At 43.3% G+C, this 14,254-nt stretch overlaps 1 protein-coding gene across 6 annotated transcripts in view; it reads right to left on the bottom strand.

Moving 5' to 3' along the window:
* Positions 1–14,254, bottom strand: part of TTLL10 (tubulin tyrosine ligase like 10) — a 144,547-nt gene that overhangs the window by 45,146 nt on the left and 85,147 nt on the right. For all 6 annotated transcript variants that reach the window (XM_068240752.1, XM_068240747.1, XM_068240750.1 and 3 more), the window contains one exon: positions 13,692–13,863. In XM_068240752.1, the coding sequence (XP_068096853.1) occupies positions 13,692–13,863 (172 nt within the window). The remainder of the gene's footprint in view (positions 1–13,691; positions 13,864–14,254) is intronic.

Below are 14,254 nucleotides of genomic sequence, written 5' to 3'. Positions count from 1 at the left end.
TGGTATCGTTACCCTGACAGTGGAGTAAATGTGTCTGCAGGTCCCACATATTTTTTGTCGGCAGGGTGATGTTCCGTTTTGTTGAGGCCTATTCAAAGAGCTCCTGACAATCATCTGTTTTAGATTGTGTGGTTGCCGATATGACAAGAGTGGAGGTTTAGGGAATATCGTTCTCAGTCTGTGATCTATATACAGTATCAGCTTTCCCCTACTTGTACTACAGGTGGGTGCCATACTGTGTCCCTCCCTGCCACAACTTCTGCCCCACATAGCAGTCACTGGGCTGCTAGTCATTTCCTTAGACAGCAAATGCTGTATTCCATAAGGTTTTTAAAAAATGCTTATGTGAGCTGCAAAAAGACCTGATTATAATAACATTTATTTACAGAGATGAGAATTCCGCTGAACCTACAAAAATAATTTTCCATTCGTATTCAATCAGAAACTGAATGTAAATTTTAGTGAAAAACAAAAGCCAGGGTCTATGTGCTAAAAAACAAAACAAAAACAACAACAACAAAAAAAAAAACCCTCTCCAATTCTTCTCCCTTTTTTCTATTAGTGCAACAAAACAGCCTTTAAAAGTCCTAGACCACTTTGACATTTCCCTTCAAAAACGGTGTCTAGACTTAAAAATAGCATTGACATTTATTGTTACTATAAAGAAGGTTTTTAACAATTAACTTGCAGGATGAAGCTAATATTCAGTGCAGGGCTCGCTCATGGCCTGTTTGCCATCTCTGGCCTGGGAACAGCTGGCTCTGTCATTGTGCTGTATGTGAATGTTGCCTGGCTACTATTATTTCCATCTCTTCTATGCAGCGTTTATTTGCACTGGGTCATTCTGCACTAAGCTGTATTGTTTCCAAAGAGTCCATCAGTTCAGGACCATTAATGCTATTGTGTGTTTCCTCAATTGGGGCTGTCCTTATTGAGCCACAATTTCTTGCTTACTGTCTGCCACTAGAGGACGACATATTACATGTAAATGATGCAGACAAGGCACATATGCAGTTCTCATTTATTTCCAGAACACAAAATCACCAGCATTTCTTTTTCTCTGATCAAATTCTTGAAAGAAAAAATCTGAAAAAATGTTAGCAATCAATTTTGAACCATGAATCAGCAATGGGAGGATATTAATTATATTAATTTATATCGCACTGCCACATTTTACTTTCAAGAGAACTTCAAAGTAATCACACTTGTCGGTCACATTTGTCATAGCTTTTCCCGAATGCAGGAATCTGCATTAGGCTAGGTGTACATATAGCAGAAACGCTAGCGTTGCGTAAAATGCTGCGTTTTATGCACAAGTGCTACTCAATGGGCTGCATAAAAAAATGCATGGGTATGCAATTGTACTTTGGCGCTTTTAAAATTGCTAGTTTTGTTGCATATTATGCATGAACGCATCAAAAACGCACAGAATGAAAGTCAATGAAAATGCAATGTATTTTTTTTTATGCGTTTTTAAAAAAAATTAAGATTTCTGATGTATTTCCGCTTCCTGTTGTCTTCCTAGTGATTTGCATAAATGTAAATATAGAAATGCATAGAAAATGCATATGCGTTTTATAGATGCGAACCGCAAACACATTAACCACTTGAGGACCACAGTCTTTCTACCCCTTAAGGACCGGCCACTTTTTTTCCATTCAGACCACTGCAGCTTTCACGGTTTATTGCTCGCTCATACAACCTACCACCTAAATGAATTTTGGCTCCTTTTCTTGTCACTAATAAAGCTTTCTTTTGGTGCTATTTGATTGCTCCTGCGATTTTTACTTTTTATTATATTCATCAAAAAAGACATGAATTTTGGCAAAAAAATGATTTTTTTAACTTTCTGTGCTGACAATTTTCAAATAAAGTAAAATTTCTGTATACATGCAGCGCGAAAAATGTGGACAAACATGTTTTTGATAAAAAAAAAAACCATTCAGTGTATATTTATTGGTTTGGGTAAAAGTTATAGCGTTTACAAACTATGGTGCAAAAAGTGAATTTTGCCATTTTCAAGCATCTATGACTTTTCTGACCCCCTGTCATGTTTCATGAGGGGCTAGAATTCCAGGATAGTATAAATACCCCCCAAATGACCCCATTTTGGAAAGAAGACATCCCAAAGTATTCACTGAGAGGCATAGTGAGTTCATAGAAGATATTATTTTTTGTCACAAGTAAGCGGAAAATGACACTTTGTGACAAAAAAAAAGAAAAAAAAAAAGAATCCATTTCTTCTAACTTGCGACAAAAAAAAAATGAAATCTGCCACGGACTCACCATGCCCCTCTCTGAATACCTTGAAGTGTCTACTTTCCAAAATGGGGTCATTTGTGGGGTGTGTTTACTGTCCTCGCATTTTGGGGGGTGCTAATTTGTAAGCACCCCTGTAAAGCCTAAAGGTGCTCATTGGACTTTGGGCCCCTTAGCGCAGTTAGGCTGCAAAAAAGTGCCACACATGTGGTATTGCCGTACTCAAGAGAAGTAGTAGAATGTGTTTTGGGGTGTATTTTTACACATACCCATGCTGGGTGGGAGAAATATCTCTGTAAATGACAATTTTTTCATTTTTTTTACACACAATTGTCCATTTACAGAGTTATTTCTCCCACCCAGCATGGGTATGTGTAAAAATACACCCCAAAACACATTGTACTACTTCTCCCGAGTACGGCGATACCACATGTGTGGCACTTTTTTGCACCCTAACTGCGCTAAAGGGCCCAAAGTCCAATGAGTACCTTTAGGATTTCACAAGTCATTTTGCGGAATTTGATTTCCAGACTACTCCTCACGGTTTAGGGCCCCTAAAATGCCAGGGCAGTATAGGAACCCCACAAATGACCCCATTTTAGAAAGAAGACACCCCAAGGTATTCCGTTAGGAGTATGGTGAGTTCATAGAAGATTTTATTTTTTGTCAAAAGTTAGCGGAAAATTGATTTTTATTGTTTTTTTCACAAAGTGTCATTTTCCACTAACTTGTGACAAAAAATAAAATCTTCTATGAACTCACCATACTCCTAACGGAATACCTTAAGGTGTCTTCTTTCTAAAATGGGGTCATTTGTGGGGTTCCTATACTGCCGGGGCCCTAAACCGTGAGGAGTAGTCTGGAAATCAAATTCCGCAAAATGACCTGTGAAATCCTAAAGGTACTCATTGGACTTTGGGCCCTTTAGCGCAGTTAGGGTGCAAAAAAGTGCCACACATGTGGTATCGCCGTACTCGGGAGAAGTAGTACAATGTGTTTTGGGGTGTATTTTTACACATACCCATGCTGGGTGGGAGAAATAACTCTGTAAATGGACAATTGTGTGTAAAAAAATCAAAAGATTGTCATTTACAGAGGTATTTCTCCCACCCAGCATGGGTATGTGTAAAAATACACCCCAAAACACATTGTACTACTTCTCCCGAGTATGGCAATACCACATGTGTGGCACTTTTTTGCACCCTAACTGCGCTAAAGGGCCCAAAGTCCAATGAGTACCTTTAGGATTTCACAGGTCATTTTGCGAAATTTGATTTCCAGACTACTCCTCACGGTTTAGGGCCCCTAAAATGCCAGTTCAGTATAGGAACCCCACAAATGACCCCATTTTAGAAAGAAGACACCCCAAGGTATTCCGTTAGGAGTATGGTGAGTTCATAGAAGATTTTATTTTTTGTCAAAAGTTAGTGGAAAATGACACTTTGTGAAAAAAACAATAAAAATCAATTTTCCGCTAACTTTTGACAAAAAATAAAATCTTCTATGAACTCACCATACTCCTAACGGAATACCTTTGGGTGTCTTCTTTCTAGAATGGGGTCATTTGTGGGGTTACTATACTGCCCTGGCATTTTAGGGGCCCTAAACCGTGAGGAGTAGTCTTGAAACCAAATGTCGCAAAATGACCTGTGAAATCCTAAAGGTACTCATTGGACTTTGGGCCCCTTAGCGTACTTAGGGTGTAAAAAAGTGCCACACATGTGGTACCGCCGTACTCAGGAGAAGTAGTATAATGTGTTTTGGGGTGTATTTTTACACATACCCATGCTAAGTGGGAGAAATATCTCTGTAAATGACAATTGTTTGATTTGTTTTACACACAATTGACCATTTACATAGAAATTTCTCCCACCCAGCATGGGTATGTGTAAAAATACACCCCAAAACACATTATACTACTTTTCCTGAGTACGGCGGTACCACATGTGTGACACTTTTTTGCAGCCTAGGTGCGCTAAGGGGCCCAACGTCCTATTCACGGGTCATTTTGAGGCATTTGTTTTCTAAACTACTCCTCGCGGTTTAGGGCCCCTAAAATGCCAGGGCAGTATAGGAACCCCACAAGTGACCCCATTTTAGAAAGAAGACACCCCAAGGTATTCCGTTAGGTGTATGGCGAGTTCATAGAAGATTTTATTTTTTGTCACAAGTTAGTGAAAAATGACACTTTGTGAAAAAAAACCAATAAAAATCAATTTCCGCTAACTTTTGACAAAAAATAAAATCTTCTATGAACTCGTCATACACCTAACAGAATACCTTGGGGTGTCTTTTTTTCTAAAATGGGGTCACTTGTGGGGTTCCTATACTGCCCTGGCATTTTACGGGCCCAAAACCGTGAGTAGTCTGGAAACCAAATGTCTCAAAATGACTGTTCAGGGGTATAAGCATCTGCAAATTTTGATGACAGGTGGTCTATGAGGGGGCGAATTTTGTGGAACCGGTCATAAGCAGGGTGGCCTTTTAGATGACAGGTTGTATTGGGCCTGATCTGATGGATAGGAGTGCTAGGGGGGTGACAGGAGGTGATTGATGGGTGTCTCAGGGGGTGGTTAGAGGGGAAAATAGATGCAATCAATGCACTGGGGAGGTGATCGGAAGGGGGTCTGAGGGGGATCTGAGGGTTTGGCCGAGTGATCAGGAGCCCACACGGGGCAAATTAGGGCCTGATCTGATGGGTAGGTGTGCTAGGGGGTGACAGGAGGTGATTGATGGGTGTCTCAAGGTGTGATTAGAGGGGGGAATAGATGCAAGCAATGCACTGGCGAGGTGATCAGGGCTGGGGTCTGAGGGCATTCTGAGGGTGTGGGCGGGTGATTGAGTGCCCTAGGGGCAGATAGGGGTCTAATCTGATAGGTAGCAGTGACAGGGGGTGATTGATGGGTAATTAGTGGGTGTTTAGGGTAGAGAACAGATGTGAACACTGCACTTGGGAGGTGATCGGACGTCGGATCTGCGGGCGATCTATTGGTGTGGGTGGGTGATCAGATTGCCCGCAAGGGGCAGGTTAGGGGCTGATTGATGGGTGGCAGTGACAGCGGGTGATTGATGGGTGGCAGTGACAGGGGGTGATTGATGGGTGATTGATAGGTGATTGACAGGTGATCAGTGGGTTATTACAGGGAAGGACAGATGTAAATAATGCCCTGGCGAATTGATAAGGGGGGGTCTGAGGGCAATCTGAGCGTGTAGGCGGGTGATTGGGTGCCCGCAAGGGGCAGATTAGGGTCTGATCTGATGGGTAACAGTGACAGGTGGTGATAGGGGGTGATTGATGGGTAATTAGTGGGTGTTTAGAGGAGAGAATAGATGGAAACACTGCGCTTGGGTGGTGATCTGATGTCGGATCTGCGGGCGATCTATTGGTGTGGGTGGGTGATCAGTTTGCCCGCAAGGGCGGGTTAGGGGCTGATTGTTGGGTGGCAGTGACAGGGGGTGATTGATGGGTGATAGGTGATTGGCAGGTGATTGACAGGTGATCAGTGGGTTATTACAGGGAAGGACAGATGTAATTAATGCACTGGTGAATTGATAAGGGGGGGGGGGGGTCTGAGGGCAATCTGAGCGTGTGGGCGGGTGATTGGGTGCCCGCAAGGGGCAGCTTAGGGTCTGATCTGATAGGTAACAGTGACAGGTGGTGATAGGGGGTGATTGATGGGTGATTGATGGGTAATTAGTGGGTGTTTAGAGAAGATAACAGATGTAAACAATACATTTGGGAGGTAATCTGACGGCGGGTTTGCGGGCGATCTAATGGTGTGGGTGGGTGATCAGATTGCCCGCAAGGGGCAGGTTAGGGGCTGATTGATGGGTGGCAGTGACAGGGGGTGACAGGGGGTGATTGATGGGTGATAGGTGATTGGCAGGTGATTGACAGGTGATCAGTGGGTTATTACAGGGAAGAACAGATGTAATTAATGCACTGGCGAATTGATAAGGGGGGGTCAGAGGGCAATCTGAGCGTGTTGGCGGGTGATTGGGTGCCCGCAAGGGGCAGATTAGGGTCTGATCTGATAGGTAAAAGTGACAGGTGGTGATAGGGGGTGATTGATGGGTGATTGATGGGTAATTAGTGGGTGTTTAGAGGAGAGAATAGATGTAAACAATGGATTTGGGAGGTGATCTGATGTCGGATCTGCGGGCGATCTATTGGTGTGGGTGGGTGATCAGATTGCCCGCAAGGGGCAGGTTAGGGGCTGATTGTTGGGTGGCAGTGACAGAGGGTGATTGATGGGTGATTGATGGGTGATTGACGGGTGATTGACAGGTTATCAGGGAAGATAGATGCATACAGTACACAGGGGGGGGGGGGGTCTGGGGGGGGGTCTGGGGAGAATCTGAGGGGTGGGGGGGTGATCAGGAGGGGGCAGGGGGCAGGGGGGGGGGATAAAAAAAAAATAGCGTTGACAGATAGTGACAGGGAGTGATTGATGGGTTATTAGGGGGGTGATTGGGTGCAAACAGGGGTCTGGGGGGTGGGCAGGGGGGGGTCTGAGGGGTGCTGTGGGCGATCAGTGGGCGGGGGGGGGCAGATCAGTGTGTTTGGGTGCAGACTAGGGTGGCTGCAGCCTGCCCTGGTGGTCCCTCGGACACTGGGATCACCAGGGCAGGAGGCAGCCTGTATAATACACTTTGTATACATTACAAAGTGTATTATACACTTTGTAGCGGCGATCGCGGGGTTAACATCCCGCCGGCGCTTCCGTATGGCCGGCGGGATGTTACGGCGGGTGGGCGGAGCCAGTTGCCGGGGGAAGCGCGCGTCATCAATGACGCGATCGCTCCCCCGGCATGCCTAAAGGACGCGCCGCCTGAAGGCGTATTGCGGTCCTTTAGGCGTCCACTTTGCCGCCGCCCATGGGCTGTGGGCGGTCGGCAAGTGGTTAAAACGCACGCAAAGAGCTTGAAAAACCCACCTGGGTTAAGAAAACGCAAACGCAGAAAAAATGCAGCAGAAACGCACCAAAAACTGACAACATTGACATAAAACATGACATAAAACGCAGCCTTTCACGTTATGTGTGCACCAGCCTTTTAGCGATTTTTGGTGTCTTTATCAGTAACATTTTTGTCCGCATTTTTGCAGTTTTACCAATTTATTATGCGTTTGTATGCAAATTTTGTGATTCTTCTGTGCATGCCAATTAAAAGTCTAGTTTTTCTATGCTAATCTCATTAACCCAAAAAAAGTATGTGATTTTTTTTTTGTTACAAAATGCGCTGCATTCCCACTGACTGAAACAGGAATCGCACATTGCACATGAAAGAAAAGCTACCCTATCGACCTAATTTTAGATACAGAAAAATCACAAATTACATGTAAAGCCACAAAAATTGTGATGCAATTGCAATACATTACATGTACAGTGATTGTGTTTTCGGGGAATCGCAAATCTCACACAAGTGTGACTCCTGCCTTAAACTTTTTCTAAAGTGGCAATATCTTTTGTACTCCCACAAATAAAATCTGATCACCACTTTCTTGATGTCCGTTTCATAAATGGGCAATCAGTTTTTGTTTTCTGGCAGGCAGTGTTCTGTGTAGGAGGCAATCAGCAGTTACGCAGTTAGGGCTCGTTCACACTAGGGGCGTTTATGCCCTTTTTTCGAGCGCAAACGATTTTCCTTACAGTTGTCTTTACCCGGCCCCCTACCCCGCAAAATTTGGCAGTCTGAGCCCACCCCCCACATGGTGCTATGTGGGCACTGTTCCCGAGGTTTTGTGAATCTGCCCCTACATGTAAAAACGTCAATATATAAGCATTTGAAGCCTTTACCAAAATAAAGTTACAATCTTTTTAATTAAGTAATTCACATTTGTTGTTTCCTTTACCCCCTTCAAAGTGTTTAGGCAAGAGGAAGAAGAAGAGTGCTAAAATGGCACACAGGCGTACAGGGCCGGATTTACCAGGCACTTTAGGCACGTGTCTACGTGCGTCTGATGATGGAAAGGTGTCTCACTCCCCTCCTCCTGTGCCTCCCTCCCTCCTACCCAACGCAGAGTCCAGAAGAGAGTAAATGAGAGGTTACTCACTCTACTCTCTGCATTCCACTGAAGAGATCACCCTTCAGACGGGGGCACCACAAGCTACCTAATACTGAGGGTAACTCTGGCTACCTAATGCTAAGGGGCACCTGTAGCTACCTATGACGGGCAAGGGAAGTAAGGGAAAAGTTACAGCTGGGCCAGCCAGCACACTTGCAGTGTGGTTCAAATGGGGTTTATAGATTCATGGAGGGCGAAGTCTAGGATGCCAGGATATCTGTGCCTATAGGCTCCTGTGATGTAAATCCAGGCCTGCAGACTGAAAGAGTAACTGTCAGGCTGCAAAAGCTAATTTTAACCTCTATTCTCCTGTGTTAAACAGTTTAGAAGGAAGCCAAAAAGGCAATACTGAAGTTAAAAATCTCTCTTACTGTGATGTGTGCTGAACAGCAAGGCTGTTATTCCCAAGCTCTGTAAGGAGGCCGGCAGGACGCATAACAGATACTGCAAAGCATTCTGGGGCTGCTTCTCCCCAGTGCACTACCTTGGGTCATCCCCTTCATTTCCCTAGTTGCAGGCTCATGTTACAGCAGCTTCTAACAGCAGCAGCCTAAACTCACAGCACAGAAAAATCACAGGGCACATGTTCGGTAGAGTATGCTGCATGAGTCCACTATTGTTCCTAGCCACATGGCTAATTAATATTCACTGCACAGTAGTGTTGTCCATTAGGATCTTTTTTGTGAGTCGAATCTACAGGAAGCAGGGAGGATATGACATCACAACTGGCTTCATAGGAGACAGACAAACATGGAACCTGCCATGAGCTGTCAGGAGCATCATTCTCTGCAAATACTATATAAAAATTCTGTGAAATCCAAACGTGGACAGTGAAATGCATATGTAATGTAAGTACAGCCAATATTTAGCTACTGATATATGTATTTTTTTTCTCTGAGACCCTATACCTAACAGCTCCTCTTTAAATAATTAACAGATTTAATGTTCCCCTCCACATAGCTAAAGTTTCTGAATGCTGTTAGCTGATGGCAGAGTCGTATTGTCCTTACTTGTACAGTATGTCAACTAGGGGGCGATATAACCAAAGAAAATTCCATTCTCGGCTTTAGCAACATTGAACCATTTTCATTCCAGCCTTATTGTTCAGAGGGAAAACTGTCTGGCTGCTAAAACTCTGCACTTGAAATTCTGACCTGGGTGATAGAAGAATAGTAATTCCTATAATGTGCTTGCTACAGAAAGCTATTTAAAGGAAACCTTAGGTGAATGAAATATAATGGCTGTCACTGCTGATTTGCTTGGGAAAATACTAGCTGCCTGGATGTTGGGCACTGAGCAGATATTCTCTCTATAATGCCTTTTTAAATATATTTTTATTTATAAAACAATGAAAGTAGCAGTAGTCCGAACAGTAAATCTGAAGAAAAGCTGAGTAAAGAAAAAACAAGCTATGATATAGAGTGCAGACAAAACAAAGCAGACAGTAGAGAGAGAAGGTAGACTGGGGAGAAGAGAAAGGAGAAGATTTAAAAAGAAGAGTGTGTCCTGCTATTATGTATATAGACAAATGGAATTTTAAAGGGAACTGCCAGTGTGCTATAAAAATGGCATAAATATACTGTAAATAAGTGCTTGAGAAACCTTATTGCAGCTCAGTGTAATTTAAAGTGGATACGAGATATAATGTGGGGTCATTACTAATGGCCTCCTCACATATATTGTCCTTACTTCCTCCAATGATCTTATGAGGTAACTTAGCCTCTCCTACTGCCTACCTCACCAACTGCCGTGGCATTCCAGGTTCCAAGAATGCAAGTGCTCCTGGGAGCAGCTCTTGAGGAGGCTCTCTGAATCATAAATGCAGAAAAATAGCATACAATTTGCGTTTTTGAGGTGGCTTTTGCATTTTGAGTTTTTGCAGAGGCATTTTGCATTTACGTTTTTGCAGTTGCGTTTTGCGGTTTGCCTTTTGTGTTTTTAAGATGGTGGTAGCCTGAACTTGATACAGCAACACACTTACCAGAAATTTCCAGCAGTGGGTGACATTTATCTAGGTAGCAGTAGTCGTAGCAACTCGGAGGGAGAAGTAACTTGGGGTTCGACGATCACCAGAACCCCAAATTACCATTGCGTGGGGTGCGTATAATAGCACTAGTGCTATAGTGGTGCCCAGTTTCGGCACTTGGCGCCAAAACCACATGCTTTGAACTTACAAGGCATCCAGCATTATATTATGTTCCACAGGTGACTTTCAAACGAAGTAGAACACTGCGAAATTATGTTACATCTAGTCATTTCTGGGGTAAAAGTGGCCCCCAGAAACATTGCACAGTCACGGGCACTTATAGCTGTGGAGGGTGTGTCTATTGTCGCTATCTACAAATAGGGAAGATCATAACATTACCCAATGGGCGACAATGGAAATTAAAACATTTTGTTAACTGCAATACTGTGGGTGTCATTTACCTCATGTATTGCAGATGTGGAAGCTTCTACGTTGGTAAAACATCTAGAGCCTTTAAGGAAAGGATTAAAAACCACGTGGGGGATGTTGCTAATTGCAACTTTAAATCCCCAATTTCCAGACATGTCCATTTGGAGCATAGAGGTGACCCCAGCTTTATTAGCTTCATAGGCTTAGATAGGGTTCATGTTCATCCCAGAGGTGGTGACATTGATAGAGCCCTCTTACAGCTTAAGTCCCGTTGGATTTTTGATCTTAAGGCCACGGAACCTAAGGGTTTAAATGATAGTATTAATTATCGGGTTTTTTTACCCGGTTAGTTCCTGTTAGATTGTGGCTGGGGTTCCTGGAGTTTTTTGTTGGGTCCTTGCTCTGGCCCCCCTTGTTTTCCATCCAGTCCCCTCCCCTTCCTGGGGTACATTGTTTTGCCTCCGGGTGGTCTTCATCTCCTGTGCCCCCCGTTTCCCTCCTGCCTGGTGCCCCTCTTTTCTCACTTGTGGCAAATTTTGATAGTTGGGTCATTCCTATATACATGGGGTAAATTTATATACCCATGTAGGTATTAGTATACCATTTTTGCAGGGGCAGGTCTCTCTTCATCTCTCCTTTATTATACATGGATGTGTATGTGTTGTGGAGCATGGCACACCTGAGTTTATTGGTGTTCCCTGTCCCATGATGTTAATTTTTATGTTTAGAGATTATGTTGCAGCACCGCTGTTTGTTTGTTTTGTTTTCATTTTGCCTTTCATTCTTTAGATGTATATATGCGTGTATTTTTGTTTATTTACATATATTGTGCGCTGTATGTGACCGCGCTGTCCGCCTTGGCTCACTGCCCTGTTCCCCCGTCCTCCCCATTGGGTGGCCACCTCTGACGTCATCCACCCGGCGCCGTCTTGCGCCGTTGAGGATGCGCATTGGTTGGAGCGCATCCGCGCTCCCACTGTTGGCCACACACACGCCCACTAGTTCGGTGGGCGTATAGGGATGACGCATGTTGCTGGGGGTGGGTATTTTACATTTATGGGTTGTTTGTATTTTTCATGTTGTTTGATATTTGTGATATATGAATAAAATCGTGGTCCTTTTCATGCACCCAAGAGCCAATTCTCATTTTCTATTTTTCTACTATATTATGATGGCTGACATGTATCAAGGAGGGCCTTGCATAAGGCGGGACATCTTTTACTACAATGGGTGACCAGACCCTGATACCACCTAACTTGAAAGATGCTCCAGAAATGAACTTCAGAACTTCTTGCATCCTTCAAGTTCTCTTATTGAAACATATAAGTTAACCTCCACCCATTATATGATTCCTAGTGCTAACTTATCTTCTGATTCGGAAATTTTTAATTTAGCACTAACCAATAAAACTAGCCTAATCACCAGGGCTGCATTTACCATAAGGCACTGTAGACACATGCCTACAGGCACCTGATGATGGAAAGGCAGCTCACTCTCCTCCCCGAGCTCTCAGCATTTCACTGACAGTCTGGGGCACCTCTAACTACGTAATATCCTGGGTACTTCTGGCTACCTAATACTAAGGGGCACCTGTAACTACCTATGACGGGCAAGGGAAGTAAGGGAGAAGTGACAGCTGGGCCAGCCAGCACACTTGCGGTGCAGTTTTGTGGGGGGGGGGTTGTAGGTTTGTGGAGGGTAAAGTCTAGTGTGCCAGGACATCTGTGCCTATAGGCTTCTGTGAGGTCCATCCGGGCCTGCTTATCACAACTTACCACCAAAGAGACCCCATGAACCTGATACCAGCCTCACCAAACAAATTGACTAATTGACTCAAATCAACATATTCAGCTTCGAGTAATTCACTCAATAAATCAGGAAAGTAGTCCTTTACACATCTCCACCCTTGCATATGTATAACTACACCGCCATTAAGCTGGATGCAGGGTGAGATGAATGACGGCTCACCCTGCTGCCGCTCCAAATCCCGGCGGTGTTAAATACTATTCCCCTTCCGAGTCGTAGCAACTTAGAGGGAGAAGTATTTCAGGGTCTGGCGATTGCAGAAACCCTGAATTACCCTTACATGCTGCACGCACTATAGCATTACTGCTGTAGAGGTGCTTAGTTTTGTCGCTGAGCGCCATACGCTGTAGCCACCTGCATCGCCACCGATAGCCACTTTAACTACCTACCTGTTACTAAGCGAGATGGTTAAAAAATAATACATTATTTTTCTCCGGGGGACAAAGGGTTGATTAGGAACTAAGGGTTAATTAGGAAGTCCCAGATTAAGCCCACAACAGTTATGGTAGTCAATACCACTTCAGATGACCCAAAAACGAATTCCTTGACTAGCTGTGTTTTTATCGTTGAAAATGCTGATTTCCAGTTCCACAGAAATTCCAATTTCTGCAAATACCGACAACCAATCTGAGTATTTCCAAGGAAATTTGAATTTCCAATACTGATTTCCGTTTTCTGAGGAAAGGGGTTACTTTGCCTTTTTTGTTAATAAAGTTGTGTTATTCTTTAAAAAAAATGTTGTTTTACATTTTATTTTGCGGCTGTCTGCGTATTGCAAGACTCGGAATTTGGAAATAGTTGGTAGTATTAGACCAATCAGAGAATGTGGTGGTCTACAGAGGAAATCGGAATACCATAGACATTTTAAGCCAATCACAAGACTCGGAAAAAACTCGGTAGCACCAATGTTCTGTGATTGGTCTAAAATTACCACGGTAATCTAATTTCCGCTGAAAAATTCTGCATTCACTGATTGTTCCAATGCTTCCAAGTTCTGTATTTGGTCTAAAATTTCCAAGTTGTGGTAATGCAGCATTTCCACGGAATTACAATTTCCGCAGTTCCTTATTACTGCTGCAGTAAGTCCATTTCAGATCGGAAAGTTAGAAATCGGTATTTCGCACAAATTTTCCGACCATCCCTAGACAAAAGCGCTTGCCATACCTTTGCACTATACGAGCTTGTTGGCATTTTGCTGGAAACTTTCTGGACATAGACTCCTCCATCATAGTCTGGACATGACACTGAAGAGTGCTGACTTGTTCTTGGTTTTTCAGTAAATAGATGCCTCGTCCCTGATTCAGCCCAGTGGGTTTACAGATCCACGTCTGGCCATCTAGACAGTTATATGAAATGGAACATGGGTCTCGCAAATTAGCTTTTATAGATACAATATAAAAAAATATAGAAAATCCCAGTCAGCACATCTGATTTTCCCATTACTTTAGACTGCTTATAGCAGTAACTTTTGCTATATATCATTTATGATTTAGAAGTTAAACACCATATTCAAGCCTACTCAGTGATATTAGGAATAAAACTGATTTAAACATTATTTAACCATTTAATTTATTAAGTAGTACATTAAAGTAAATTCATTAATAAAACACTAAAAGAAAAATGCTTTACCTCACGCCCTCACATACCATATGAGGATCATGAATGTTAATATCCCTCTGAAAGAGGTGTGTGGATGAGCTACTAGATATGCTTTATTAAGTTATCAG

The sequence above is a fragment of the Hyperolius riggenbachi genome, chromosome 6 (assembly GCF_040937935.1).
Source record: "Hyperolius riggenbachi isolate aHypRig1 chromosome 6, aHypRig1.pri, whole genome shotgun sequence".
NCBI classification, from domain to species: domain Eukaryota; kingdom Metazoa; phylum Chordata; class Amphibia; order Anura; family Hyperoliidae; genus Hyperolius; species Hyperolius riggenbachi.
Note: the sequence above shows the minus strand (reverse complement) of the source record. Positions and strands in the feature narration are given on the sequence as shown.